At 45.6% G+C, this 25,908-nt stretch overlaps 1 protein-coding gene across 2 annotated transcripts in view; it reads right to left on the bottom strand.

Moving 5' to 3' along the window:
* SPOCK2 (SPARC (osteonectin), cwcv and kazal like domains proteoglycan 2) overlaps nucleotides 1–25,908 on the bottom strand; it is an 81,623-nt gene that overhangs the window by 21,874 nt on the left and 33,841 nt on the right. For both annotated transcript variants that reach the window (XM_063132993.1, XM_063132994.1), the window contains exons 2-3: nucleotides 3,185–3,230; nucleotides 880–994 (exon numbers count right to left, since the gene is read on the bottom strand). In XM_063132993.1, the coding sequence (XP_062989063.1) occupies nucleotides 880–994; nucleotides 3,185–3,230 (161 nt within the window). The remainder of the gene's footprint in view (nucleotides 1–879; nucleotides 995–3,184; nucleotides 3,231–25,908) is intronic.

The raw sequence follows: 25,908 nt of genomic DNA, 5'->3' as shown, positions 1-25,908 counted from the left end.
GGCCTGCTTTAACTTTCCATTATATGCCCTGCACACGGGAGAAATGTCCCTCAAAGTAGGGTGACGTATGGAAAGGAGGACAGGGCTTCTGTATCTTTAACAGTTGTATAGAAGAAGGAATTTCAGCAGGTGTCTTTTGTATTCATGCAGCACCTGGTGAAATTCCCTCTTCATCACAACAGTTAAAGCTGAAGGAGCCCTGCCCTCTTTTGTATCTGGTCATTTTAGGCAGGGCTCCTGCAGCTTTAAATGTTGTGATGAGGAGGGAATTTCACCAGATGCTGCATGCATACAAATAACCCCTGCTGAAATTCCTTCTTCTATGCAACTGTTAAAAATACAGGAGCCCTGTCCTCATTTCCATATGGTCACCCTACCTCAAAGGCCACAGGAAAAGCAGAGCCACTATAGGTGAACATCAGGGAACCATAATAGAAGTTCCCATGAAGGAGCAGGAGAGCGCCACAGCTATGAGTATAGGGTGACCTGCAGTACACCCACTTTCTCAAGGATGTCACAAACCCTTCTCTAACTTTTCATATTTACATTTGAAAAGAAAAGAAAGTAAGTCTGTTGTCCTTTTATTGTGGGGACATAAGGCAAACTGTGCTGACTTGCTCAATAAAAAGTATATCTGCTACGGGTTCTGGCTAATAAGTGCAACTCCACTGGATGGCTGATAAGCACCTGGAAGATGTTTTCCCCAATTTGTTAACACTTTCATCACATAAAAGAAATAACTTTAAGCTTACTAGATCCTTCCTCACTAAGGTCCAGCTCATCACAAAATGTCTGGCTGAGAGCCAGAAGCAGGACCGACTTGATCAATACACATATTCCCCATTCAGGGATTAATGGAGAGGCCAGGTGTTTCCTTACCTGTGCTCCAGCTTTTTGCGGCTAATGCACATGGCCCGCTGGTAGCCCTGGGAAATGCACACCTTGTGCCGGCTGCATTTAACTTTCTGGCAAGGATCCTTGGTCGTGTCCAGGCCTAAAGGAAAGAAGTAAAGGGAGTGTGAATGACTAGTGGACTACTAAATACTCCTTTTTGTAGCACCTTCACTGAGATTGCTGTCTGATACTATAAAGGGAGCCCTGCACACAAACATGCCCACACACAAAGCGTGCTAGAATCTATAGAGCAGTTGTGGTCACATGTTGAATCACCTTGTTGTGTGCCACTATATATCTGGATCGGAAGCTCTTTCACAACCTGAATTAAACAAGAGACTGATTCTTGGGGTAGTTTCCTTTTTTTAGTACTATTTTATGAACAACATTGCTACCACCAATGATTTTTAAATTATTAGCCAACATTATCTGCAAGAAACCTAGGAAACCAAATTAAATAGGGTGACCATATGAAAAGGAGGACAGGGCTCCTGTATCTTTAACAGTTGTATAGAAAAGGGAATTTCAGCAGGAGTCATTTGTATGCATGCAGCACCTGGTGAAATTCCCTCTTCATCACAACAGTTAAAGCTGCAGGAGTCCTGCCTTCTTTTAAATCTGGACAGTCTATCAAAGAGATACAAGAAGTTTCCAAGTTCAATCCCTGGCATTTTGAGTTAGAAGGATTAGGTGGGAGGTGATGGCAAAGTCAATCAAAATGGAGAGGCGGGTAAGAAATAAAATTATTATTATTATTATTATTATTATTATTATTATTATTATTATTATTATTAAAGTCCTGGAGGGCAGATACTATTCAGAGTGAACAGGACTGGCCTGGACAGGCAAATGGTCTGATCTGGTATAAATGCAATGTCCAGCTCTGTTGGGAAGCTGAACTTTCAGAGCTACATAGAACATAACTCATCAAAACTAGTGCCACCGTCCTTATCCTTTTTATCTCTCCCAACATTGGAGGTCTGACACTGGGAAAGTTGGGAGGGGGGGGCTGGGGTAGGAATCTAAGGGTGGATCTGCCTCTCCAAAAGCGGACCTCCGAAAAATCCTATTGCCTCTCAGAGGACAGCAGTGAAACTAAAACACCTTAAAAACAGGAAGGAATTTATGGCACATCTAAAATTAAGCAGAGAAGCTGCCAGATGGGTAATGCTGTTTCACAACTACAGGGCCCCTGCTGAGGAGGTCCTGCTCCAAGCTATAGCATCATGACTCAACCGTTTTAAAATAGCCCTGGAACTCTCAGATGAGGCACTAAGACATGTTCAATTCAGATTATATTATCTGCTTGTGTTTTCCATTTCTTGTGCAGAAATTAGTCCTGCCCCACTCCACCTTTTAAGATTTGAACATTTGTTCAAATTTGGATTCCTTGCTTCCGCGCTACAAATTCCTCCCGTGTTGCATCGTACACCCACCCAATATTTTTGAATCAATTGTCTGATATTGATTTCAGCTAGCAATCACAGCTACACAGGAAGCCAAAGCTGGAAATTGCAACACTGATAAGTACAAAAAACACAAACATAAAAAGGGGATTATTTCCATCACTCACATAAACACAATCAATTCTGCTTAATGGCATGAAACAACTTATCTAATGGATTGGGGAAATAAAGACTAACAGTACAATTCTATACACACTTATCTGGGAAAAAGTCTCATTGAATTCAGTGGGGCTTATTTCTAAATAGACATGTATAGGATAGCATTATTAATAACTAAAACACCTGGAACAAAAATTGATTGAGGACATGGACAGTCCAATCTACTGAATTATCCAGGCCAGGTTGCGGTGGAAAACTATGCTCAAGCCACATATCAAATTATTCTTTTGGAATATGCATTAAGGGGCAGATTGTATATGAAAGAAGTTTGCTACAGCTCAGAGCTATATGGACTCCAAAGCTCCACTATGCTGCTAATGGAGCAGAGGGAAAGGAAGATAAAAAGGGAAATAACCTGCATCCACAAGGCGACTTGCAATTTCTGAATTATGCCGACATATTTTTGTACCTAGAAAACTCAACACAGGGAAGCCAACTCTTCTTCTAACATGACTGTATTCTGGCATGATTATCCCAGCTTGCAGCCACTTTCAAATGTTTTCAGAACAAATGAAAGCAAGTCAGATGAACCAAGCATGTTAGATTTCTCCCAATTGTACAGGCTTGAAGAAAAACCCTTGTGCCATCAAGGTCTCAGCCACTTTCTTGCAGCAGGTAGCTGCCCTTTAAAAGGTGAGCACCATCAAAAAGGGGAAAAAAATCACCTTCATCAACTGGCTGATTATCCTCCCAGCTCTTGATGTAGTCATCCTAACGGGAAGAGAAAGAAGAGAACGAATCAATAGTTTAGGCAATAGAAAATGTCAGCTAGAAAATGCAGATGCTCCAAACTCCAGGTAAGTCAACATCCTTAGAGGATGCAACATTGATGCTTCCTTAATGGCTTGAATTCAAGCAAAGGGGCTCCACGTCTGCAAATCATTTGTGTTCGGCTTCCCCTCTTTGTTATGCTTTGCAGGAATGCTTAGCCATGTCATTGACTGATGGCTAAGAAAAGTTGCATCTGCTGTTCGCACGACACGACAGCCCACTGTGGGTTATTTGACCCACAGGAAAGCTGCAGTGCATGCGGCTGCCATTTTGAATATGCAACCCAAGGAGTGTGGGTTGTCATGTCATGCAAACCCAAAGAGTGTGGGTTATGTAATGTTTAAACAACCCTCATATAACCAGTAGTCTGTTTTAGCACAACCCATGCTTGCTAGGTTCGCACAACACAACCTGAGCGGGGTTGGATATGCAATCTCGGCGTAATCCAAACCCGGTCTCCCTCTTCTACCTAAAGAAAAGGTATTGACCAGGCTCTAGAGCAGAGATGGGGGATGTGTGGCCCTAAAGAAGATGCTGGACTGCCGCTCCTATCATCCCTCACCATTGGCTAAGTTGGCTAGGGCTGATGGGAGTTACAGTCCAACAACATCTGGGTGGCCACATGTTCCCTATCCCTGCTCAATCGGGGTTGTCCCATTTTAGTCCGTATAGAAGAACTGGCAACAAAATCTAGGAATTCCAGAACACCAGGCCATGTCCTCTAGATCTCATATCTCTGAGTTGTTTTGGACAGTTTCCAAATGTGGCAAAGAACCAACAGTTAGCAGCCCACTGCAAATCAATGAAACCATTTTCGGCTTTAAAGCGTTATGCAATCAGAAATAAACATGCTCTATCAACCAGAAAAACAAAATAGAAGTGGCTTAATGAAGGCCCTGGGGAAACAAGATGGCCATCCTGCTTCATCAAAATGAAGGAAGAACTACCGAAATCTCAGCAGGCTTTCATTTAAAAAAAAATTAAAATCCCAACTCACTACAGCTTGGGGCTGATTCACATGACTTTTTTTTTTATTGGAATGCCTTCCCAAGGTGGCTTTTCCCTCAATTTCCATGTGATATTGTAGTTTTGTGAAAAACCCCAACATGGTAAAATCAAAAGTAAATCGCTTGTTTTCTTACACACGGGTGGGCAAAAGTTTGGGACTTCAACTCCCAGAAGTCCCTGCCAGCATATCAAATGGTCAGGAATGCTGGGAGCTGAAGTCCAAAACATCTGGAGATCTACTTTCTGCTCATCCCTGGTCTTGGAGATGGAACTGGTGATCTTGCCATGGCAAAGAATGGTATGACCTTCTTGGTGATGGTAGGAAAATCTTGCCTGTGAAGAGGGAAGGGTGGGATATTTCTCTCTCTCATGGGGATCTCACAAATGTGCTCTCAGATCTTGGCAAGAAGGGAGCTGTACAGCTGTTTGGTAACCATCAAGAACATCTGTCAGCCTACATGTTCTTTTGGTTCACATTTGACAAAAAGATGGCATCATCGAGAGAGCATGTTGAGAGCCAGAGCAGACATTACTGCAAACAAATGCTGACGAGAAAGATCTATTGTGTGAGCAGTGCCATGTGGGATCTGGCATGCACAGAAGATCACATGCAATTTTTCTAAACACAGAAGGAGCTTCTGTAATACGACGTGATTTCCCACACCACATGTTTCACTGCTCACACAGTTATGCCAAACGTCTGCACTGATTCTCATGTGACTGTAAAGAGCGTGACAGAACACAAAGGAAAAAGTGATTTCTGAGGTATGGAGGATCCATAGACTTCTCTTCCACAAATGCTAGCAATACTAAAAAGCTGATGTAGTTGTTTTCAAAGTGATGATGGGGGAAGGAGGTGAACGGGCAAAAGGAGATACTCTGGCTTCAGTCAGTGATCTCCTCAAAGGAGGATTGACACTTGAAGACATACCTGCTCCAGTCCACTTACCAATCCTTAAAATAATAGGAAAGCACCGGTAAAGCGGCAAAAGTTAGTGCCCCAAATTGAAGGGGCACACAACACAATATCTCCCACTTGGCAGTGTAATCCTGACTTTTATGACTGATTGATTGATTGCATTTTTATACCACCCAATAGCCAAAGCTCCCCTGGGTGGTTCACAAAAATTAAAAGTATAAAACAGTATAAAAACATGATATAAAATACAATATAAAAGCACAACCAGGATAAAATCAGCAGCAGTGGAGAAATTTAAACTACAAATTTAAAACAGCAAAGTTAAAATTAAATTTATTAACTGTTAAAATGCTGAGAGAATAAAAAGGTCTTCACCTGGCATCTGATAGAATATAGTGTAGGTGCCAGGCGAACCTCCTTAGGGAGCTTATTCCACAGCCGGGGTGCCACAGCAGAGAAGGCCCTCCTCCTGGTAGCCACCTGCCTCACTTCCTCTGGCAGGGGCTCATGGAAAAGGACCCCCTGAGGATGGCCTTAGGGTCCAGGCAGGTACATATGGGAGGAGACGTTCCTTCAGATAGCCTGGCCCCAAGCCGTTCTGGGCTTTAAATGTTAATACCAGCACTTTGAATCGGGCCCGGACCTGGACTGGCAGGCAATGAAGCTGGAAAAGGACTTTTAAGTGTGGAACTGACAACTGTCACTATCCTCCAGCTTTTCAACACTTCCCCGAGGCTCCAGCAACTCCAGAAAGAGAGATCTGAGCTCTCCCACCGTTTTGTCATCCCTCTTCAGAGCACTTACTGCTGTGGTTACTTACTACGGTTCCCTGACAGTTCTAAAGCAAACTCTGAGAAAGCGGCTGAATGGGATGGAATGAATGGGGCCCCACGGGGGTAGTGGTGAGGCAGGTGTAAGTACTGCTGGCGCCCCATTTGCTCCATCCCATTCTGCCACCTCTAAGGTGTTTTTTTAAAAAAATGTCAGGAATAATTGCACAATTTGGGAGGGACTGGGAAATATTTGCGAATGTAAAGGCTGGAAAGTAAATGGAAGGAATTTGCATATATTTAAGAGCTGGGATGAAAATGGAGGGGAAATCCGCACACCTGCACTAATGGAACAGTTACTATAGAAGCACAAATTTCCCTTCCATTTACTTCCCAGTCCTGAAATTGGCACAATTTTCACACACACAACCCACAGCCCATTTACTTCCCAGTCATTAAATTTGTGTACATTTTTCTGTGTGCTTTTTAGAACTTTCAGGGAATCTTAGTAACCACAGCAATAAATGCTCTGAAAAGGAGCCGGAAAAAAGAGCCATGACATCACACTTGCACACGACCGACAATTAAAAACAACAACAATGAACGAACGCAGTTGCGCAGTTTTCAGGGGCTGAATTTGTAAAAAGAAGACTGCACATTTCTGATGCTCTGAAAAAAGAAGAAGTGGCTAATGAAAAGGGGTAGCCATCGGAGCAGGAAGGGAATACAATATGGGTTCTGCCATGGAAGTCACTGGGATACCAGCTCAAGAAAAGAGGGGGAGAACAAGCCATGGTGGACCTGATCGTCTGTCAGGCGCATCGTAGGTTGTTCCGTGAACAACCCACATTGCACAGCTTATTGACAAGATGGCTCAGCATGTCATCCGGATGTGGTCAGAGTGAGAGATGACTGGCCAATTTTTCATGGACCAAATTCAAGCCCTCAAAATGTCCTTCAAAACAAAACAAACCCAGGGTGTAAGCAGGAGCTGGGGTAGAGATGGCAGAAGAAGACGATACAGATAACCTTGTGACGATGAAATGAAACCAGATTTTAAAATAAATAAAAATCAATACTAACCTCTACCTCCTGGAGAATTCAGGACGCAGCAGAAAGGCAGCAGAAATAATAGAAAGGGAGAGAAAAAAAAGAGAGATTTAAAAACCCACCCATGAAGCTGCAGTACACAGCAGCTAGAGTTCATACAGACAAGGCAGTGCAACCACTGCTTAATTCACTTTAAAAATTCCTAGTAATGTCAGAATTCATTTGCCAGAAATGATGCTTTATTAACCATTCCTCTAATGCAATTTTTGGTTTTGGTTTTCCAATTTGCATCCATTAAGTCATTTGCCTGTAACAATGGCAACAAGCACATTCGGATTGTAAGGAATATAAATCAAGACAAGGGCTGATAATTCAGGACATTTATTAAGCTGCGACATCTTCCTCCAGAGGCTTTCTCTTGCCTATGGGGCATGAACGGCAAAGTCTCAGCAGGCTCATCTGGAGTTCCATATCATATTTCATACTCTGACATTCCCAGCAATACAGGCTCTTGATTATTTCTCCCTTTGCCTCTGCAAATAATAAAAAACGAAGCAAGTACATGATTAACAGCATTTACTGCTGATAGTCACTACACTTCAAGCCCGTTGTGCCAACTTCCTTGAAATCCGCCAGCAGAGTAGCATATCAGAAAGCAGAGATGGGAATTGATATGTATGGATTCAATAATCTATAGCTAAATACTGGCCACGCACTAGGGTGACCATATGGAATGGAAGACAGGGCTCATGTATTTTAACAGTTTATTGAAAAGGGAATTTCAGCAGGTGTCATTGGTAGGCATGTAGCACCTGGTGAAATTCCCTCTTCATCACAACAGTTAAAGCTGAAGGAGCCCTGCGCTCTTTTGTATCTGGTCACTCTAGTATAGCTCCTGCAGCTTTAGCTGTTGTGATGAAGAGGGAATTTCACCAGGTGCTGCAGAGCAGAAAGCAGGGATGGGAATTGCCTGCTGAAATTCCCTTTTCTATACAACTGTTATAGATACAGGAGCCCTGTCCTCCTTTCCATATGATCACCCTACCACAGACAGGCTTCCATTGTGCTCAATGACCCCTCTATGCTCTTCTTTCAATAAGCTTTTTAGTTACCACTGCATCCATGCATGCAGAGAGAGGCGGAAGGGAGAAGCACCACTAAAGCTGGGCGAGGAAGAAAAGGCGAAGCTCTGGTGCTAGTGGCAATAGCAAAACTGGCTTTAATATAGGACTTTTTTTAAAAAAAGAAGTTTTTCTTGACAATATATAAAAGATGCGCTCGACATTTCAGATTACTGAGAATCCTTCTTCAGGAGCTAAAATAAATTGAATTAATATACTGTTATAAAAAATGTACCTTAAATTGTACAACATAGCATATATCAAACGACATGGACAAACCCTAAGAATATCTATATGCGAAACGTCGAGCGCATCTTTTATATATGGTCAAGAAAAAATTCTTTTAAAAAAAAAGATATTAAAGCCAGTTTTACTATTGATACTAGCACCAGAGCCTTGCCTCTTCTTCCTCGCCCATCCATGCATGCAACCAAATGTTATAGATAGTAAGGGAAAGATAAGAGTATCTCTTTTCTTACACTTTGTTATCCCATCTCCACCTCCACCCCATATACTTCTGTAGCAGGGCTGAGGAACCCTTTTCAGCTTGAAGGCCAAATCCTATTTTGGAGAAGCTCTTGGGTGGGTGGGGGACATTTCGATGGTGGGGAATGGCCAAAAGCAAAAATGTGAGAGGGGAAAGTCCCCCACCCTGCAAAATCCATTGTTAACCTTTTATAACAGGAAGCATGTTGGCTCAGAAGTAAGAATGAACAGCATGTCGACTCACAAATAAGCAGGACACACCTCAGAAGTAAGGAGGGCTGAATCACTCAGCAGAACTTTCAAATAGCATCCCAAATGTCATGCCTATGCATGTCTACCCAGAAGTAAACATAAGCAACATGCGTACTCAGAAGTAAGCAGGACAAGCCTTTGCATGTCCACTCAGAAGTAAGCAAGACAAGGCTCAGAAAGAAGCAGGCATGAATCTATCAGGAGCATCCCCTCCGGGCTCTGTCCTCTCTGTCCTGTGGGGAAAAGCTCTTATGTCTGATCAGCAGCTGACGGGAGGGAAGTGCTTTCCCCCACTAAGCACTGAGATAGGTGGTCTTTTTCAGTGCTAAGTAGGGGAAAGCACTTATCTCCAATCAGCTGCTGGTCAGAGATAAGAGCTTTCCCCTCCATGGCAGAGGGCAGAGCCAGGGGAGCTTTCTCCTTACTGGACTGGATAAGACTTGTGCTGAAGAGCTGCAATCATCCACAGCATGTCTCTAGCATACCCCCATGTCTTTCCGGAGGCTCCCAGACCCACAAAACAGGAAGCCTTTTGATATATTTTGGACAAGCATCTGTCAGGGATGCTTTAGGGTGGATTTCTGCATTGAGCAGGGGGTTGGACTCGATGGCCTTGTAGGCCCCTTCCAACTCTGCTATTCTATGATTCTATGATATCAAGTCAGCTGAGATAGCTAAAGCCATCTCCCTTTTAATTTACACTTTTCTAGCCCATCTCCTAGCCCCTAAAAGTGTGACAAGGCTCTCCCTGCTTGCATGCCACTTCTCTGATTGGTGAAACCTGCCCGGGGGGGGGAGCCCCTACCCACCCTGACCGAACATAACAGGACTCTGGTTCTTTATACCTTAGTTCCTCCTGCCTCCTCCTTATTTGACCACGCAAAGATCCTGTGTGCACTGCAACTCTCCAGGTGGCCCTGGTTTTATATTTTACCTCAGTGTAGAGTTCAACATACATTGGCAAGCTTTTAGTTTTTATTTTCAAGTACCCATTTGGTGTTTTGTCTCTAACAATTCTTCTTTAATAAATATCGTTCGATCTGGAACGGAGGTTTGAGCGCAAGTTTCCGGCAATCACGGCAGGAGCTTCACTCCCCCACTACCTGGCTGCTTGGACTCACCTACCTGTGTTTATCTATTTGCCCCTCATCCCTGTGGACTGCCTGCAGTGGTGGCAGCGACAACCAATCAGAGAGAAGTGTGCTCCACTGTCCCGACGAGGCAGTTGTGGCACAACAATCCTTATAGGCCTTTGGTCTGATCCCATAGGTTTGTAGGTAGTGGCATATGATTAGTAGTAATGAAGACCGAAGGGATGTGGTTCAAATTTTGCAATACCACCACAGCCCTTGGATTATCATCTCACTCTAACTCAGAGGTGCAGGTACCAACATATTTTAACTTAAAGCTCTTTGCCAGTAATGCAGCCTTAGGAGAGGTATTTCAACTTTTAGAATGGGGGGGGGGGAATGCACTCAAACTGGGAAGCCACCAAATGATCAGCGGTGAGAGTAAAGGGAACCCGAGGAGGTCTGGATTTGCACCTCTCCCCCTAATGCCTGAGCTTACACACCCTTGTCTTAAGGGAAACGGTTCTCCGTCTGCTGCAAGCCAGTACATGGAAATTTGCAATCGCTACTCTCCAACTGTCCCAACCCACAGACTCCAGGAAGGCTCGTACTTTGAACAGGGCCGAGTTCTTTGGCCAGAATCCTTTGGCATTCAGTTATCTTTGCCCTCTTTCATTTCCTCCTGGGGTGGGACCCTCAAGCATGGTCATTCATCTCCCTGTATGCACCTCTGTAACGCCTTTATTTTCTGAAGCCCTGGCTGGATTTCCAGCTTCTTCCCCGTTCCCTGCTGCCAGCACAGCTGGAACTCCCAGGCCATGAGATGCGGGGTCCCTGCAGGCCGAAGAAGAGACGCCGCGGCTCAGCTCAAAGTCAAAGGCATTGTGCATCCCCATCTGCCATCCCCGCTCTTTGTGGGGCTGCCGATTCCGTGCCAGGAGGACAAAACAAATGGCTTCTCTCTCGCATGGCTCACTCAAGGCCTCCAAACCCATTCCACTCCTGCCGCGAGCCCTTTCAATAGCCCCAACCAAAAGGGAGCATAGAACGCTTGACAACATCTCTCCCTCTCTCTCCCCAACCCAACCAGACAGGAAACTGCACATTGTCAGAACTGGCAGCTCGCCACCCTGCAGCGGCACTGCCAAGTGAGCAAATGAGGCTTCACATTGGAGATGGTGGCGCTGATGTAGTGTGGAGCCACCTGCCGCTCTGGGACGGCTTCTAAAAGCATGGGCGGAAAAGGGTCTAAGGGGGTGGGGGGGAGGACTGATTCAAGGTGCTTGGAGAGGGACCACAGAACTGGACCAGGGAGAACCAGGGAGATCCACACTTGGCCATGATGACGTTCACAGGGTGATCTTGAAAGCACACCCACCCCACCACGTCTCTCTTAGATTAAATTACTGCACTGGGTTGCCCTTGGCCATGTCTAGACCTCCTGGCATTCTGGGAGGGAGAGGGGAGGATCTCATGATTTTATGGTTGTGAGATCCTCTCCCTTAGTCCACACGCAGCGTGCGATGTCCCGGGAGGAAGTCGTGCCTGCCATTTTGGGGGGGGGGGGTAATCGAAAAAGAGCGCACGAGCGCTCCAGCGCTCCAGGTAGGGATTTTTTTACCGAAGTTGCACAATTTCCCCAATGGACTGAATCATGGGTGATTTTCAAATTTGTGCAAAACCGAAAAGGGAAATTTGTGCAAATTGTACACGAACACACGTTCGAGAATTTGTGGACGTTTCTGGTGAACGTGTTCTACCTGTGCTCGCATTCGGGGCTGCGAACAGGGCATGCTTGCATGTGTTGTGAGCAGAAATGAAATTCTTTTTCATCCCTAACCTGACTGCAGTTCATTGATTTTCAATTGGGTGGGCATCCGATTATCTTGGTTAGTTAATGAGATTAAACCTGAATCTACCAGTTCGGATGTAACAGGGAACTCTGGTTAACTACAAGCCAGGGATGAAGTGCCAGCCCAGGAGAGGAGAGGGCGTGAAGGAAGAGCGCACAAGCTGAACATATCTTCTGGCTTCATAAACTAGCTTGGGAAAGATCATCCAAACTAGGCCTGAGTGAGAAGTAATCAGATAATTCACCTCCATGTGTGAAACAAGCCCAACTCACATTGATTGATTGATTGATTGATTTCATTTCTATACCGCCCAATAGCCGAAGCTCTCTGGGCGGTTCACAAAAATTAAAACCATAGTAAGACAACCAACCGGTTAAAAGCACAAATACAAAATACCAGGAGTTCTACCAGGAGTTCTGTCAAAGGCTAATCCCTGCTTGCAAAGGAGAAGGGTTACCTTTAGATGGTTTACGTTTCTTAAGTAATCCTTTCTAGTCAGCCCTTTTTTGCTTGTCTCATGCTCTTTCCAGGGATAAAGGGGGGGGGACTGTTGACAGAGTAGGTCACTCGAGACAGCAGCTCCCTCGGGAGGTCAAACTACAGAAGGAGACTCTGTCCGACCTTGGCGCTACTGAAGGGAAGCATGTTTGCTGAGCAAGAAAATTACCAAGAGCATGCTGGGAACTCAAATGCTTTTCAGCCTTTCTATTCCGTGCTGGCTTCTGTGCCTTAATAGCATCCAACAGTGCACTTTAAGGGCAGATCTGTGTCTGAGCATTCTTGTTCAATTATGCTACCTCAGCCTTCCTCAAGCTGGTGCCCTCCAGATGTTTTGGAGTACAGCTCTCACCAGCCCCAGCCATTACGGTCAACGGTCAGGGCTGATGAGAGTTGCGATCCAGAACATCTGAAGGCTGTGCTACAGCAACCATGGGGCTGCCACTGAAAATGGCATCCCTGTGTCTGGTTCTTCCCCTCACTCATATCCAATGAAACATGGGTGTGATGAGCTGTGATCTTTTCTGCCCTCACCTACTGCAAGCCAGTCATGTGAAGCAAAAATTGAGAAACTCACGGATTGATCACATCACACAGACAGTTTCACTCAGTGTTATGGGGAAAGGTTTTAATTTTTGTGAACTGCCCAGAGAGCTTTGGCTATTGGGCAGAATAGAAATGTAATAACTAAACAGACAGAGGTTTGCCTATTTCAGGGGCTGCCTCATGTATGTCGTAAGGCATAGCTAACTGCATGAGCTATGGAAGCCCCAGATTCAAATCCCAACACAGCCATGAGTTCACAGGACAGCCCTAAACAAGCTACTATCTATCAGCTTCGGCACATTCTCCCAACCCCCATCTACAACAGGAGGGCAATAAATTTGGCCTACCTTACTAGGTTATTGTAAGGATTACTAAGCTAATGTGAAGCAGTTTGGAAGCTCTGGGTGCTATAGAAATGCTATGTCTTCGTCCTCTTCTTTTTCCTCCTAAGCCACATTTCAGCACAAGATTGCCCTAAAAATAGAACCACTTGATTTCTTTATGCAAGACCAACAGCAAATGTCGCTGTTACTATAAATAAATGGCAATTGAAGACGGGCCACAGACAAAAACGTCCGATCACTGACGGCGAGGAGCTGAGCTCTTCAGAAATGGACTGCCAACGGCCTTCTTGTGGCAAGTGGGGGGGGGGGGGGAAGAGGCCAGAAGGAACGTGAGGGATTACCGGAGCATTAAGCAGCTGAAGGTTGCCACTCACTGGACGGTTTGGTTCTCTTGCTGTCTCTTCAATGAGCTCTCCTGCCCTATGCCATGCCAGTAGCCAAGTGTGTCTTCTTCCAGATGGCACTGGCACATCTTTGGCTCAAGATATTGCCATTTCTATGCATCACTTGCCCAAGGACAGGGTAGCTTGCACAGGGGTAGAGGACAAACAGCAATGTGAGAAGTCTGGATGACACCTCTTCTCAACTCCCCTTCACTTACCAAGGATGTAGAAACCCAAATAGAACTCTATCCAATTTGACATAAGCTTGGCTTCTTCTGAGCCAGTCTTTCCCCCAATATTGGGGTGGTTCTGGTAGTGGAAATAGCTCAATATATTCCAAGTCAACTTGGAGCAGGACTCAGGCAAATGATTAGTGAGCGTTTTTAAACCATGGTTATGTAGCCACCATGGTTAGGAATGGCTCACATAACACACTAAGCCATAATGTTTAACTCAAAATGCTTAACCACCATGGCTTAGCATGTCATCTGAACAGGGTCAGACACGATTCCCTCAGAACCATGGTTTGTAAACTTGCTTAGAGGGCTTTCCCCTCAAGGGGTGTGTGTGTGTGTATGTGTGTGTGACTTCCTGCTCCCACAATTGAGTTCTAGAAATTTCCCAAGATGTTATTCTGAGAAAGTGCACCTTTCCTCAAGGGCCAAGTAGAAGAGCCATGGTTACAAGAACCGTGGTTAACTTTACCCATGTTTGCACCAATGCCAGAGTAGTTCTAAACCACAGTTAAAGGAAACCATGGAAGGGAGAAGGCAATCTGTGTACAAGTGGGTAGAGGAGAAGAAGGGTACCCATGAGCCCACACCTTTGCAAGTCACGTTTTTCACATTATTCCATTACATTTGCACCTTGGCCAAAGGATTCCTTTTACAAGAATGTTTGTAAAAGGCATTGGAATGACGGATTAGACCAGAAAGCCCTCTATCTTAGAAGTCAGAAACATTCTAGCTACAGATTGCTAGATGCTCCTGGGGAGATCAGAGCACAGGGATACTTGACAGTCTTCACCACCTGTTTGCCAGAAGCATGCAGAATACGTATTATTTGCAAGAGTAATCTCTTACATTAGGATACAGGCAGGGGCGTTGCTAAGTACTTAAAAGATTTGGATCCCAGAGGACCCAAGCCTGCATAAGACCCGCACATGCTCGTTTATATCTATAAATGCAAATTTAAAAATAATTACTAGGATTTATTTAAATCTCACAGGAGGCAAAGGCAGGCAATTAATTTCTCATCCAAATCATGTCAAATAAAATAAATTGTTCAATTAATTTGCACCTTGCTTCAGATCATCCAATACCAATGGAAATGGGTTCTCCCACCCCACCCCAAGATTAATTGTCACGCAGGGAAATATTGAGGGTGGGTGTGTTGCATAAGGTGACCATATGAAAAGGAGGACAGGGCTCCTGTATCTTTAACAGTTGTAGAAAAGGGAATCTCAGCAGGTGTCATTTGTGTGCATGCAGCATCTGGTGAAATTCCCTCTTCATTTGAACAATTAAAGCTGCAGGAGCCCTGCCCTCTTTTGCATAGCTAGAGTGACCAGATACAAAAGAGGGCAGGGCTCCTGCAGGTTTAACTGCTGTGATGAAGAGGGAATTTCACCAGGTGCTGCATGCATACAAAAGATGCCTGGTGAAATTCCTTTTTCAATACAACTGTTAAAAATATAGGAGCCTGGTCCTCCTTTCCATATGGTCACCCTACCTGCAGCACGGGGGAAGGTGAAAATTAACTCTTCCTTCCCCAGGTGTAGTCTCCCTTGAAAATGTCCCCCTGTATGGCCTGCAGGAACCCTTCCAATAGCACAGATCTGGGGGCCTGAGAAAGAGATTCAGGGACATGGGCCCAATGCTCCTGGATGCAGGCCTAGGCACATGCAATGGTACATCGAATGTGCTAGATTGCCAGGGTCTTCCCACCTCTACTGAGTGGTGAAAGGGTTATGCAAAGTATTCTGGTGTGTACACACACCACCCATGACAAGACAGGTGCTATACATGGAGGGGTGGGTACTTGGCTGCAAATGCTTGGTGACGGTCAATGGGCTTCCATCTGTGCCCCCAGCGGTCCCACCCCTCCACTTCTGATCTTCATGTGTTTAGCATGGAGATTTGAAGGGGGGTTTGAAATGCTTTCAAACAGAATTACAATCACCCTCGACTAAATGCAGTGGAGGCTGGTGGCTCTGATGTCAGTGGGGCAGTGAATCTGCCCGGGATTCAGTCAGACCCAGTCAGAACTCTGAAGAAGCTCTCCATCGGAACCACCAGCCTCCAGACTAAATGCATGCTGTTTGAATGGGCGGGGGCAGGCCTGTTCCCCCTCCCTGCATTTTTTAAACATGAGCAGATACAGGGCTTGTACAGGGCTACATTGTAGCCTCTACAACACAGGTAGGCAATTTGTCGTGCTCCAGATGTCTCGGCACTGGACTCCCAATCTTTCACCATCAGCTACGGTATCTAGGGCTGATAGGAGTTGTAGGCTGAAACACCTGGAGGGCCACAAGTGGCCCATCCCTACAGCACAGTATTTCCACTTTTGATATGGTGCGAACTGGCCCTCCAACTCCTGTAGTTCAATCCATCATCACTACGGAGCTGTCCAGCAAAATAGCTCCTGATCGAGCATTGCAAGAGACCCGGAAACAGCTGGTGTGATCCCCACCAAAGGACTGGTATGATTTCTCCCCATTTGGGGATTTGACCAGTGTGGAGGGCAGTGAGAAGAGGGACACTTCGGACAAAATTCCAAACTAGGAGAAGGGCTGGTGCAGAACACTTCATGCCTTCTCAGCAATTGGGGTTACAGTGGTGGTCTTCTTAAACCTTTAGAAGCCTCTGTTTCTAGCAGTGCAGCAGCAGCTCTGGAATTCGGGCCTCTTTCGCCATCTTCCTCCCCAGAGGCTGTCAGCAAGGGAAGGACCAAGGCAGCTGGACCTCTACCTCCACACCACCATCAGATCCAGCAGCTTGAAGAAGGTTAAGAAAGAACAGAAAAGAGAAGAAGCCCCCTCCCCACTCAATGATTGTAAGACCCCCCCCTCCCCAGAAAACCATTTCAGGGGGCTAAGTGTGGGTCCCAAATCTGTGCTGCCTGCCCCCAGTTCACCTCTTACAGATGGGGGGGCATTTCAGTCCACCCCCACCCCCATTTTCTCTCTCAACTGACCATGCCAGCTCAGCATTTCTGCAAGGCCTGTCGGCCAATGGACCGGCAGAGTGTGGCTGTCAGTAAAACAATCACATCACCATTTTACAATGGGCACAGAGGACAGGGGTGGCGGCAGGGAATTCATCTACGTTCAATCATAATGTAAGAGAGAGAGAGAGAGAAATGGATATTGTAAATAACACACTGTGAGTCACTGGCTCAAATATTGCCCAAATCGTGAGCTGACTAGGTGGCCATAGATAAGACATCCGGGATGCCATGGAGCACCCTTCCCCAACCTGGGGCTCTCCATAAACGCTGGCTAGGAATTATGGGAATTGTGGTCCTACACAACTGGAGGGTAGTAAGTTGGGGAAGGTTGCCATGGAGGAAGCGTCCTTTATATCAGGTTGGATTGCTTGCCCAGACCTAGATCCTATCATGGGAACTCTGCCCCCTATGGCTTCTATCAGGGCTGGCCCTACTGTTCATCAGAGTAAGGTAGCAGTTGTTGTGGAGCAGAGAGAGGTTGGAGGATAGAGCTGGTGTGTGTCACGGGGCCTACTTGACACCCCCTAAGCCAAGTTGCTGCCCTCAGGTGCAGTGGAGGGTGCTGTCCCCTCACCAGTGTTCAACTAAGATTCAACTGCCAGTCCAGTTGACTTCTGTACATGGAGTAGGGGAGGGCACCATCTTGTTCTTTGCCTCAAGCATAGGGTGACCATATGAAAAGGAGGATGGGGCTCTTGTATCTTTAACAGTTGTATGGAAAAGGGGATTTCTGCAGGTGTCATTTGTATATATGGAGAGGTGGCAAGCTCTTCATCACAAGTTAAAATTGCAGAAACCCTGCCCTGTTTTGCATCTGGCCACTCTAGTATAGCTCCTGCAGCTTTTACTGTTGTGAAGCAAATGACACCTCCTGAAATTCCCTTTTCAATACAACTGTTAAAGATACAGGAGCCCAGTCCTCGTTTTCATATGGTCATCCTACTCAAGCAGCCAAATGTCTTAGGCTGGGGCTGGCTTCTATCATCAATGCAACACTGTGGCCCAGCAATCTCGATAGGGCAATAAGAAAAACTGGGAAGGAAGGAAAGGAATAGCAGTGGAACTGAATTTCATTGACCCTGTTCAGACAATTCGCTAAGCCACGGTGGTTAAGCATTTGAGCTAGACATTATGGCTTAGTGTGCCGTATGAACCATGGCTTAGCGTGTTGTGTGAACCATTTCTAACCATGGTGGCACAACTATTTTATTTATTTATTTATTTATTTATTACATTTTTATACCGCCCAATAGCCGAAGCTCTCTGGGCGGTTCACAAAAATTAAAACCATCATAAAACAACCAACAAGTTAAAAACACAAATACAAAATACAATATAAAAAGCACAACCAGGATAAAACCACGCAGCAAAATTAATATAAGGTTAAAATACAGAGTTAAAACAGTATAATTTAAGTTAAAATTAAGTGTTAAAATACTGAGTGAATAAAAAGGTCTTCAGCTGGCAACGAAAGGAGTACAGTGTAGGCGCCAGGCGGACCTCTCTGGGTAGTTTAAACTACCATGGTTTAAACACACTAACCATTTACTACAAAAAGGTTACCGGCCTAACCAAGGCTTAGTGTATTGTCTGAACAGGCCCTATGTCGGTTTGAACAAAGTAGCCACATTTTGGGGCTGCAAGCCGCTACTGAAGATTAAAATGCTCATGACCTTGTTGAAGATCAATCAGCCCTGGGCAGCTTTAGCATGTCTGCCACCTTGCCAGCTCCTCTGGAACACAACAGTAGATTCAGACAATTGTTTCAGTAGATTCAGACAATTGGCTTTCATGCCTTGTTCAACGTCGCTTGTGTGATGCAGAATTCTGATACACTGGCAATCCTATTGCCAAAAAAGTTATCCAGGAATGGGAAGAGATGCTTCCACTGCACCCATTTTGCTGCCTTTGTAGCATCCTAGGAACAGGAAGGAGTAGCTAGGGTAGGCAACCTGGTGCCCTCTAGATGTTTTTGACTACAACTCCCATCATTCCCAACTGGATAGGCCAATATTTATGTAGTAGCAAAAAGAAGCAATTTTGTGAATGTAAAGATTCCTTATCTACACACCTGGTAGCTACCCATGTATTTTTGTAAATGGTGGAATGAAGCCTTGGTTTATTTGCATAATTTCACTATACCACAGCTCCAACTATTGGTTGTGTAATAGAACACAGAGAAAAGCAGAGAAAGATACTCCCGCAAATAAAGCACATGTAAAGGAGCCAATCTGAATCCCAAAAAGAATACGGAAGCAGAAGCCTTGGTTTTTCTTCACATCGAAAAACCCCCAAAGGATCGGAAGCCCAAAAACCACGCAGACATAAATCACAGAGAACCACCATTGTCCCTATTTCCACACAAAATATTCCTGACATTGCTACCACGTGGGGTAGAAATTTCAGGGGGCTAGAAATACCAGCATATTCCAGCTTTAAAATTTTACTGTCAGTAACTAAAGCCTTAAGAGAGAGGCATTTCAGCCTTTTAGAAGGGTGGGGGAGGGGACTGCACAAAAGTTCAACAATTGGCAGTTGGGGAAAAGGCTGTATGGCCATCTGGGAAACTCCAAAAGACTGGACTGGAACCCCAGGCAAGATGGATTCGGCCTCCAGGCATGGAGTACTGCAGCCTTGCCTTAGACAGTCACCTAGAATTAAGGCCAGCCGCAGCCGATAAAGGAACAATAACATTCCATCAAGACCAAGCAGCTATTGGGAATCTATGAATGAATAAGAGGACAATAGAATCTGGTACTATTTCCAAGCACTTCCTCACCAACCCTGATCCTTCATATACTGCAGCCATTTCTTTTTTTAAAGTCTTTTATTATTTTTCTCATGCTGAGTAGGTGAAATTGTGCATCACAGCAGGGCGCTAATCCCAATCCCTGTCCGGATAAACAGTCCAGATCGAGGAGGCAACATTTGCATTCTGAGTCGAAATCAAAGGATTCATTTATTGCAGTGCTGAGACTGCACCCTCTTGCTAGAGAAAGCACGGTGTGTATGCAGACCTACTGCTCATTCACAGAAGCAGAGGGGCGCTTTGCATGCAGACAACTGATTCCAATGCTCACCATACAGACAAAAGCATTCCAAAACTGACGTGTGTTGCCACTGTACTATTGACGGGTGGCCATGCAGAGGCCACAGAGCCGAAAGGGCCTTTCTTCAAATTAATACTGCTGTTTACTGACTGGTTGCTTGCAACTGACGACTGAGAGAAAGTGGCGTGGTTGCTTTGCAGAGCTGCTTAGGCTGCTCCAACCTCACCAAATGCAGCTCTGCAAAAGGGCTGACGATACTGGCGTAGAGATATCCCTGAGCCATGGGACCAGAGCAACATGGTAAACTCTTCAGGCCGCCAGTGGGTAATTACTAGGGGTGTGCACGGACCCCCCGCTCCGCTTCACTTGCAGATCCGCCATTTTTCGGAGCGGGTCGCTCCGCCCCGCCCCCGCTCCGCCCACTTCCGCTCCGCTCCGCTCGGAGCTCCGGATCGGATCCGGAGCTCCGTTTTTGCCCCCCCATAGGCTTGCATTGAAAGCTAAAAAAGTAAACAACTTTTTTTCCGTTGAAGTTAGAAACCTCACGTTTGGCACCATGACACCTCATGGGCGTATACACACACACGCCAAGTTTCAAGGCAATCCCATCATCCCCTGATTTTTGGCGAATTTTTGAAAATCGGGCACCCCATTCACACCCCTTGGGATAGCTCCGTCAATTTGCATGTTACAAACCTCAAACTCGGCACCAGGGCAGCTTATCCATGTGTCCACATGCACGCCAAGTTGCAAGCAAATCCCATCATCCCCTGATTTTTGGCGCGGCTCTACCCTCTAACGCACCTCCCATAACCCTAATTCACACCCCTTTAGATAGCTCCGTCAATTTGCACGTTAGAAACCTCAAACTCAGCACCATGATAGCTTATCCACGTGTCCACATGCACGCCAAGTTTCAAGGCAATCCCATCATCCCCTGATTTTTGGGGAATTTATGAAAATCGGGCACCCCATTCACACCCCTTGGGATAGCTCCGTCAATTTGCATGTTAGAAACCTCAAACTCGGCACCAGGAGAGCTTATCCATGTGTCCACATGCACGCCAAGTTGCAAGCAAATCCCATCATCCCCTGATTTTTGGCATGGCTTAACTCACCCCAAATTGTCCCATTCTACAACTACGTCAATTTGCACGTTAGAAACCTCAAACTCAGCACCATGATAGCTTATCCACGTGTCCACATGCACGCCAAGTTTCAAGGCAATCCCATCATCCCCTGATTTTTGGGGAATTTATGAAAATCGGGCACCCCATTCACACCCCTTGGGATAGCTCCGTCAATTTGCATGTTAGAAACCTCAAACTCGGCACCAGGAGAGCTTATCCATGTGTCCACATGCACGCCAAGTTGCAAGCAAATCCCATCATCCCCTGATTTTTGGCGCGGCTTAAACTTTTTAACTCACCCCAAATCAAGTCCCATTCTACAACTACGTCAATTTGCACGTTAGAAACCTATCCTTTGGTCCCATGACAGCTTACCCATGTGTCCCCATGGACACCAAGTTTCAAGGCAATCCCATCATCCCCTGATGTTAGGGGAACTTTTGAAATTTGAACACTCCAGTATGTCAGGGATTTAAAGTTGCAATTGCAGACAGCTCAATGGGGCCAGTTCCAAGGCAATCCCAACATGCCACGAGATAACCCTAAATCTTCTGGCACATTTGAAAAAGGGATTATTGAATTTGATAAAGTCTAAGTGAGCGCAGGAAGGACTTCTCCCCTGAGTCAAAGCAAGACACATACACCATCGCTGCAAGGCGGGAAGGGGAGAATTATTATTATTATTATTATTTATTTATATAGCACCATCAATGGAAAGCAGGCAGGCAGCATGCATTGTAGTGCCGCAAGGATGGCTTGAGCACTAACGCATAGCAAACCAACCCATAAGTGGGCGCAAAGTGAGGCAAAGATGGCTGGTTGTTTCTTTCTAAGCCAGCAGTTACGCCTTGAGGGGCACAGAGGAGGACGATTGGGAGCAAACCAGGCACCAGGCGGGCAGAGAGGCAGGCAGAGTAGGCGAGGAGTCAGTCCTGGCAGATGCCCCACCACAGCAGCACCCCGGGGGAGGCGGGCAGGCAGGCAGGCAGGCTGCGGGCATTTCTGGGGGCACAAGGAAGTGATGGCTGGTTTCTAAGCCAGCATTGCAGTTAGTCACGCATTGCAAACGCAAACCATCCCAGCGAGTCGGTCACCGAGGAGGACAGGCTAGCAGAGGGGCAGGCAGAGTGACATGTCATAGATCTAGTATTGGGGAGGAGTCAGTCCCGGCAGATGCCCCAACACAGTAGCACCCTGGGTGGGCATTGGAAAACGCCATCTTGTGGGTCAATACTTCCCCCACCCCATGTCCTGCAGGGTTGCCTGCCTAACCCTTGTGGGGATGGGAGATGGAGAGCTTAGAGTGGCAGTGCCAGCAGCAGCCTTCGGCTTTCCCCTGGAACCAGTCGCCTTGCCCGCCTCTTTCCCCAGCAAGATCGCCTGGTGCTGCCTATGAAGATGCATCTTCATGCTGCTGGTTCCATAATGCCCTGTCGATGAACCCCTGCTTAGGCTGAGTTTGCAGTGGCGACAGACAGCAAAGCGGGGATCCGCTCCCAACTCAAAGTGGTCCCACACGATGCTTGTCTTTCGTTTCTGTGGTGACACCACCAATTGCCCGCCTGAGCTCTCTGGTGTTGCCACAGAAACAGGGGTGTGGGATGAGACTGGGGAGAGAGCCTCGGCCTGCTGCTGCTCCTCCTCAGCCCCCACATCCTGGAGGCCCACCGCCTCCTCCTCCTCCCCCCCCTCCACTGTGCTGAGGACCTCGTCTAGGTCCATCAGCGGGCTCGTGGGCTGAAAGGAGAATGAAGGAGTTGGGGATACTCCTCCTCCTCTAATGGCACTGCTGCCACGTGCCTCTTGCAAACGGGCACTTTTCCCATTCCCACCCTCAAAAAGAGAACGCCGGGCACAAGTTGCAGAAGAGAGTGGCTCTGCCTGCTGCTTGTCCTGCTTCTGTTTTGGAGCAGTCAGCCAAGGAGTTGCCCGTTTGAGTTTCACAGGAGGAGAGGAAGCCCTGCTGGCAGACTGAGCCTTGCTGCTTTCAGCACGCCTGCTTTCTCTTTTCATGATGACTAACAAAATATTAATACTACTAATACTATGTATAAGGTACTACTAAGAATATGTATAAGAAGAATATAATATGTTTAAATGTAGGGAAATGGGACAAGAACAATAAAATATACTACTACTAATATGTATGAGAATATACTACTAAGAATATCTACAAGAATATAATAATATGTTTTAGAATATTACTAATAAATGTAGGGAAATGGGACAAGAAATGGGACAACCACTACTATAAGAAGAACAAAATATGAATACTACTACTAATATGTATGAGAATGTATACTAATAGACTACTAAGACTATGTCAAAGAATATAATAATAATATGTTTAAGAATAGGGAAATGGTGTGCGTATGCTTTCCCCAAAATGCTCAATCTGTGGCTGCCTGTTGAACTTGACAAAAGCAGCCCACTCCGTCGAAGTTACACAGAGAAGAAAAAGAGAATCCAATTTTTTTGGTATATTTGGTATATAGAAGATAGAAGGAAACACAATCAGGATTTAAGAGAGGGGAGGGGGAAAAAGAACCAACCACTACTATAAGAAGAACAAAATATGAATACTAATATAATATGTATGAGAATATATACTAATGGACTATGTGAAAGAATATAATAAAATATGTTTAAGAATATAAATGTAGGGAAATGGGACAAAAAGTGTGTGTATGCTTTCAAAAGAAAGCTTTCACAAAAGCAGAACAGTCAGGCTTTAATACAGGGAAGGGGGGGGCAACCAACCCAACCACACACTCCAAAATTCAAAAATAAAGTTTATATTAAATCAAAGTAAGGGGAAAACACAGGGCAAACTAAGCTACAAGTCAGAAAGAAGCAAACAAACACACACACGCGCCAAACTAAACCTATATTAAATTAATCTATCTCCAAAGCAGGAGCACTAGCTAAGTAAGTGTTCCCTCCACGAACGCCAACCCACAAAGAGACACAAAACAGAAAGTTCTCAGGGTGGGTCTGCCTTAGTCCCCCCTCCAACGCTGGGATTGGAGGAGGATGCTTTCTGAGGAGATGAATTCTCATCAGGATTGGGAGTTGAATGTGCCTGTCATCGCTTCCAAAAAAATAATAATAATAATAAAAAAAAACCCAAACCCCGATTTTTAAAAAAATATTGCACGTGAACCACAGCACGCAGAAAGTTGAGAGTGGTCTCAAAATGACCCCCATCCACGACTCTCTGTGCACAAGAATTTTCAGAACGATAGCTTAAACCCCCCCCCAGTTATCCCCGATTCTTTCCCTCAATGCAATCCTATGGGCGAAAAGCCGAAACGCCGTTTGAGCCCTGCGGTTGACCCGATTTTTAAAAAAATATTGCACGTGAACCACAGCACGCAGAAAGTTGAGAGTGGTCTCAAAATGACCCCCATCCACGACTCTCTGTGCACAAGAATTTTCAGAACGATAGCTTAAACCCCCCCCCAGTTATCCCCGATTCTTTCCCTCAATGCAATCCTATGGGCGAAAAGCCGAAACGCAGTTTGAGCCCCGCGGTTGACCCGATTTTTAAAAAAATATTGCACGTGAACCACAGCACGCAGAGAGGTGAGAGTGGTCTCAAAATGACCCCCATCCACGACTCTCTGTGCACAAGAATTTCCAGAACGATAGCTTCAAAAACAACGTAGTTATGCGCGATTATTTGCCGCAATGCAATCCTATGGCGAAATGTTTTCAAGATGGCGACCGGAGCGCTCCGACTGAACTCGGAGCTCCGAAAAATGGTCGCTTCTCTTCGCCTTGCTTCTAGGGGGTCCGCGGTCCGCTCCTACTCCGCCTCTGGGTAAGGCGAAGCAGGCCAATCCGCTACTGCTTCTACGCTCCTAATCGGAGCGGAGCACATCCCTAGTAATTACATGTTTGAATGCCCCAAAGAGATTTTTCAAGTGACTCCGCATGTAGAAAATTAGCACTAGAACCTTTATTTACTTATTTATTTTCTATGTGCAGGGAGTTCCATTTTGTTTTACACTAGGGCAATTCAAACATGCAGTCCCCTACCCGCAATCTGAAGTCGTAAAAACTCAACAGTGTTATGCTTCGTTCTTATGATAAATGCATAAACTAGGGTGGCCATATGGAAAGGAGGACAGGGCTCCTGTATGTTTAACAGTTGTATAGAAAAGGTAATTTCAATAGGTGTCATTTCTATGCATGCAGCACCTGGTGAATTCCCTCTTCATCACAACAGTTAAAGCTGCAGGAGCTATGCTAGAGTGACCAGATACAAGAGGGAATTTCACCAGGTGCTGCATGCATACCAATGACACCTGCTGAAATTCCCTTTTCTATGCAACTGTTAAAGATACAGGAGCCCTGTCCTCCTTTCCATCTTGACACCCTACTGTTCCCTTTGAGCTTAGCTGCAATCCTGACATGAGCTGGAAGAAAATGAATTCTCCTAGCAATGATATATTTATTGTTTCCTGTTTCAATGCAAAGAATTCTGGGGTCCCTTAGTCTTGCATGGGCAATGAAGACCCATTCGCTTGACGAAAGGGCTGCACCTGGCGGAGATGAAAACTTCTAGAACTGCTTTGTTGAGATGGACTCTCCTTGGGGGCGTGGCCAAGGGGACTGTCATGATGAGTGCCTGCACGTCATTTACCAATACATCACTGGTCACTACTAGGTTGACCATATGAAAAGGAGGACAGGGCTCCTGTATCTTTAACAGTTGCATAGAAAAGGGAATTTCAGCAGGTGTCATTTATATATACGAAGAACCTGGTGAAATCCCCTCTTCATCACAGCAGTTAAAGCTGCAGGAGCTATACTAGAGTGACCAGATTTAAAAGAGGGCAGGGCACCTGCAGCTTTAACTGTTGTGAAGAAGAGGAAATTTCCCCAGGTTCCCCATATATACA

Source organism: Elgaria multicarinata, chromosome 8, assembly GCF_023053635.1.
Source record: "Elgaria multicarinata webbii isolate HBS135686 ecotype San Diego chromosome 8, rElgMul1.1.pri, whole genome shotgun sequence".
NCBI classification, from domain to species: Eukaryota; Metazoa; Chordata; class Lepidosauria; order Squamata; family Anguidae; genus Elgaria; species Elgaria multicarinata.
This window is presented reverse-complemented; position numbering and strand designations above follow the sequence as displayed.